At 42.5% G+C, this 4536-nt stretch overlaps 1 protein-coding gene across 1 annotated transcript in view; it reads left to right on the top strand.

The window, feature by feature from the left end:
• Window positions 1-1897, top strand: part of LOC119314633 (adenylate kinase isoenzyme 6 homolog) — a 4325-nt gene extending 2428 nt beyond the window's left edge. The window contains exons 2-3 of the mRNA XM_037589347.1: window positions 1258-1403; window positions 1491-1897. Coding sequence (XP_037445244.1) covers window positions 1258-1403; window positions 1491-1677 — 333 coding nt within the window. The 3' untranslated portion in view covers window positions 1678-1897. The remainder of the gene's footprint in view (window positions 1-1257; window positions 1404-1490) is intronic.
• The last annotated feature ends 2639 nt before the right edge of the window (window positions 1898-4536 follow it).

Here is a 4536-nt window from a genome sequence, read left to right as displayed (position 1 = left end):
TAAAAACATAGGTTCACATGGACAGCCTCACTAGCTTACTTGCCAGTTATCCCCTATGCTTAGGTTTGCGCTGCTGCCACGGCCTCTGTTGATATTCTTTCCTTGATGGCCTCATCAACGGTTTTCTTTGTCCCTTCAAGCTCTCTTATGTGAGTGTTTCGCCTATCTCGGTGAAGTACTTTTGCAAGGCAAGTCCTCAAACAATGTGGCAACAGCGGTTGGAATAATATGATCATCATTCTATTCAATAGTGCTGGGTTTTGTCAATAGGGGTAGACTTATATTAGGAGAACAGTTCGCTCAGTCTAAATTAACTACAGAGGGATCACTTACTGCACATGCGCAAAAATATTGAGGGTCTGACACTTCTAGGGAGTCGAGCGTGTTCTTTGGTGGTGTCTTGTCTCATGATCTCATCGTTGTGACATCCTATTGCATTTCCCAAGTGCTTTCAGTGTCATCTCCTCCCGTTTGGTTCAGTTGTAACTTCATCAGCCTTGCTGAACAACCTGAAGCTTGAGCTTGTGAAGTACTTCCTCCGTTCCTAAATAGAGTGTATTATTTTTTTTAAAGTCAAACACTGTCTATGTTTGACCAAGTTTATAGAAAAATATATAAAGATCTACAATACTAAATAAATAAAATATAAAAATATAATTCATGATGAATCTAGTGATAATGATTTGGTATTCTAGACATTGATATTTTTGTCTCCATGAAATTGGTCAGTTAGAGAAGTTTGACTTTTTGAAAAAATAATACACCTTACATTTAGGAGATGGAGTACTAATATTCTCCTTTGTGTATGTTCCCTGCGAGTGCTAACCTTTGGTTTCTTGTGCAACTCGTCCTGAAAAAGCATTTGGATTACTGTTGTTTGATCTTTTGTATTAACAGAAGCACACCTGAAACATATGTTTGTGTGAATAGTTGTTTTTCCTTACTGAAGACGTATAATGTTGTTCTGGACTTGAAACTCCATCGCTTCATCTGCCATCTACTAATTGATTGGAGAAGCTCAGACTTGTCATTGCATCCTCACACCGAAGATAAAGAATGCTGTTTAGAGATAAGAATAATCTTTTGCCACGTAATTGCTACAATTTGAGAAACAAGATGAATCACTTGTGTTATGTTTTATTAGTTTGGTTTTATGTTATCTGAATCCGAATCTGACCTGCATTACCCTGCTCTATCTGAAGAAAAAGGCACTTCATTTTTTCGCACATTTAATGATTCCTGTATTTGTGGGTTCAGGTTTGCGATGAGCTCGAGGACAGGATGGAAGAAGGCGGTGTACTAGTAGATTATCACGGATGTGATTTCTTTCCAGAACGTTGGTTTGACCTTGTGGTCGTGCTTCAGACCGACAACTCAATTCTGCATGATCGCTTGACGAGCAGGTAATTTTGTATCCAACTTGGAACTCTTGGAGCAAGTGGAAGTGATATGCGACGCTTATTTCTGACACAATTTTGTTTTGGTCGCAGAGGCTACATGGGTGCCAAGCTCACAAACAACATAGAGTGTGAGATCTTCCAGGTGCTCCTGGAGGAAGCGAGGGAGAGCTACAAGGAGGATATAGTGATGCCGCTGCGAAGCGACAGCGTCGAGGATATCAGCAGGAACGTTAGCACGTTGACGGAGTGGATAAACAACTGGAGACCATCCCAGTGAGCTACCAGTTCGCCGTATGCTTTCAGTGTCGAGTTAGATTATCGGGGGATTGTGTTGTGGATGGAGCCCGTGGGGGCAAGCTGACTGTAAATTAGCTGGTCTGGTCGAGTTTTTTCTTATTACAAGTGCGATGCGCGATTTGAATTTGTACCGATGAAAAGATGGGTATTGCTGCCGGAACATATGAGTTGGATTTGCATCTGTTAGCTGTTAGGGCATCCTTTTTTGAGAACGAAGTTACTGAGGACGGGCTCATTGGAGCCCAGTTTTTTCAAATGATTAACAAAATGATATTTCAATGATTCAAAAATTCAAAAAATATCTGTAAAGACTTGTACATATTTGTGATGGATCTGTAAAATGTCATTCAAAAATATTAATTTGGAAGCTGCGCAAAATATAAATCCTGGCCCAACAACAACAAAAATGGTCCGTTTTTATATATGTATTTGTTTTTTTGTGTCTACACCACATATGAAAATATATTGTCATGAAAATTTCCTTGAACATGCTATATATGTATTTGTGTATGTATAATTTTTTGGTTTTCTTTACGATGTGGAAATATGTTTCTTTTTAAACCCCTGCATTAAACCTGTCCTCATTTTTCACTTTTTGATGCTGTGCAGAATATTTGGTGAGGTGGCTAAGATTAATTTGGACATCAATTCTATTGAGTTAGCTTAAGAAATAAAATTTGTCACTTGTTCCTTGGAAAAGGTAGGCAATGAAATCTTTGCTGTCTTGCCGATAATGGGAATTATCGACAACAGACACAAAGCACCTTGTTAACCAATTGTAGGCCACTGACTCAATCTTGTGCCAATGTAGTCGTCGTCGTGACAAACAGGAACTTGGTCGGCAAGGACATGGAGGTGGTAGTCTTGGTTGGCACAGACTTGGTCAAGGTACAAATGCACCGTCCAAGTAGTGGCTACAACAATATATCGCTGCAACAAAATCCACCATCCTCGCACCCATTGAACAACCCCCATGAAGTTTGGCTTGATCCCAAGCCGACGACAAGTAAGACCACCACCCCAGGGCAAGTGCAAATAGATAAATGGTACGGACAACTGAGCTTCTGATCTCAATCTTCAAGCAATAGATCACATGAGAGCTCTTTGAGCAGTTCTTGTAACCATGGGATCTTCCATTGCATCAGTGCATGATCTCGTTGGTTCAGTTCTGGAGCAGAGAAGTCAGCCATTTTTTCATAGAAAAGTTGTCAGGATCACATGCCAGAATTGGAACAGTGCAACCCCTCGCAGCAAACATGAACATTATTAGTTGCTTCCACTTGCATAGATAACCTCCAGTCCTTAAATTTGTACAGATAAGAATCACCCAGTGCACCTTACACATGGAACTAGTAATGCAGCAACTCAACCAAGCAATGACCCAAGGAAATTGCTCACTTCCGTAAAGTTCTTCAATAGCTGCATATAATAAAGTACTTCCACCATTACAGTATACTAGTATAGCACCACTGAAAAAGTAGTCAGCTGAGTTTTTCTTCTCAGGAGAAACATTCTCAAAAAGGCCATGGCTTCAGCCTCACTAGTACCACCTTCCCGTAGGTTATCCCAAGAAAATAAATGTTGGGCTAAACCCGTAGCATTCACTTGCAAGAAACTTCCAGAAACATAAAACACATGCCAAGGAGAAGCCTAAAAAATTTCAGCAGTTGACTGCACATATTGACTATATGACCACCATTTCCCAACTCCTCCGAGAATTTGCATCTTATGCTCAGCAAAATATGCATCAGTAGGTCTGAATCGTGTAAATGACAAGTACCAAGCAGTAACATCACCAATACAATAGCAGATCTCCTCACCATGCTGCGAAACAACAATTTCTTGAAAATATCACCAGAAATTTCCCACTGAATTTGTTCGGAAGCATAAAAGGGGACCCCTCTGAAGGAACTGAGCGCCAGAATACTTAGGTTCAGTGGTGGTGGCCATGGACTTAGAACCTTAAGGTCATGTATCACCCCACCAGAGTGACCATGCATGAGGAATAGAGCGTGACAATGGTACTGCAAGGAATGGTTGCATGTACTTGTTCGCAATGGTGTGCTGAAATATAGGATGGGCGTTAGGCCCATCTAGCAATTTTTGAAAATCTCTAAGGGCCCATGTGGGTTTATTGGCAGTAGGTGTAGTGGGAAGTTTAGTCCCACCCCTCTAGTGGAGAAAGAGTTGGACCTCTTTATAAGGAATTGTCTTCCACATGCTATTGGACCTTGAGAATAAAAGAGGCTCTTCCTCCGTCGCCCGCCTCGCCACGTCACGCCTCGTCACGACGCGACGCGGGTTGCGGATTGAGCCGAGCCGATCTCACATGTACGCACTTATTTTTGCCAGTCACTAACGAAGACTGGGCCACGATCTGAAACATCGGATCGTGGTCTGTCATGGACTCGGACGTGGGTCGAGTCCACGTCTCTCCATGCGGCTGCGCCTATATATGTGTGCGGTGTCTCCCAACCCTAGCTGGCACGAACAGATCACATCTAACCCCGTCCCTCCGGTTCCTGTACGGGAGTGGGACAAATAGGTTTTTGGGAAGCGTCTGCTCGCTGTTCGTCTACTTCCTATACGTCCGTGTCGTCCTCATCATCACCATGTCCACCGACGCTGAACGTGCCGCCGCCAAGAAGCTCGAGACCGCCAAGGACACCGCTACTGCCGCCACCGCCGCGGCGGCCTCTGCATGACCTACTGGAGGTTATAACTCGTTTATCCCGCTCCTTCTATTTTCTGTTTTAACCATGCTAGCGTTATACGTAGATTTGTCTGCAATTAGCGTAGTATGTGCTTGCATGATTGAATATCAGTATGTGATTATTTT

The sequence above is a fragment of the Triticum dicoccoides genome, chromosome 6A, assembly GCF_002162155.2.
Source record: "Triticum dicoccoides isolate Atlit2015 ecotype Zavitan chromosome 6A, WEW_v2.0, whole genome shotgun sequence".
Lineage (NCBI taxonomy): Eukaryota > Viridiplantae > Streptophyta > Magnoliopsida > Poales > Poaceae > Triticum > Triticum dicoccoides.
The sequence above is the reverse complement of the archived record's forward strand: the minus strand, read 5'-3'. Positions and strand labels throughout refer to the sequence as shown.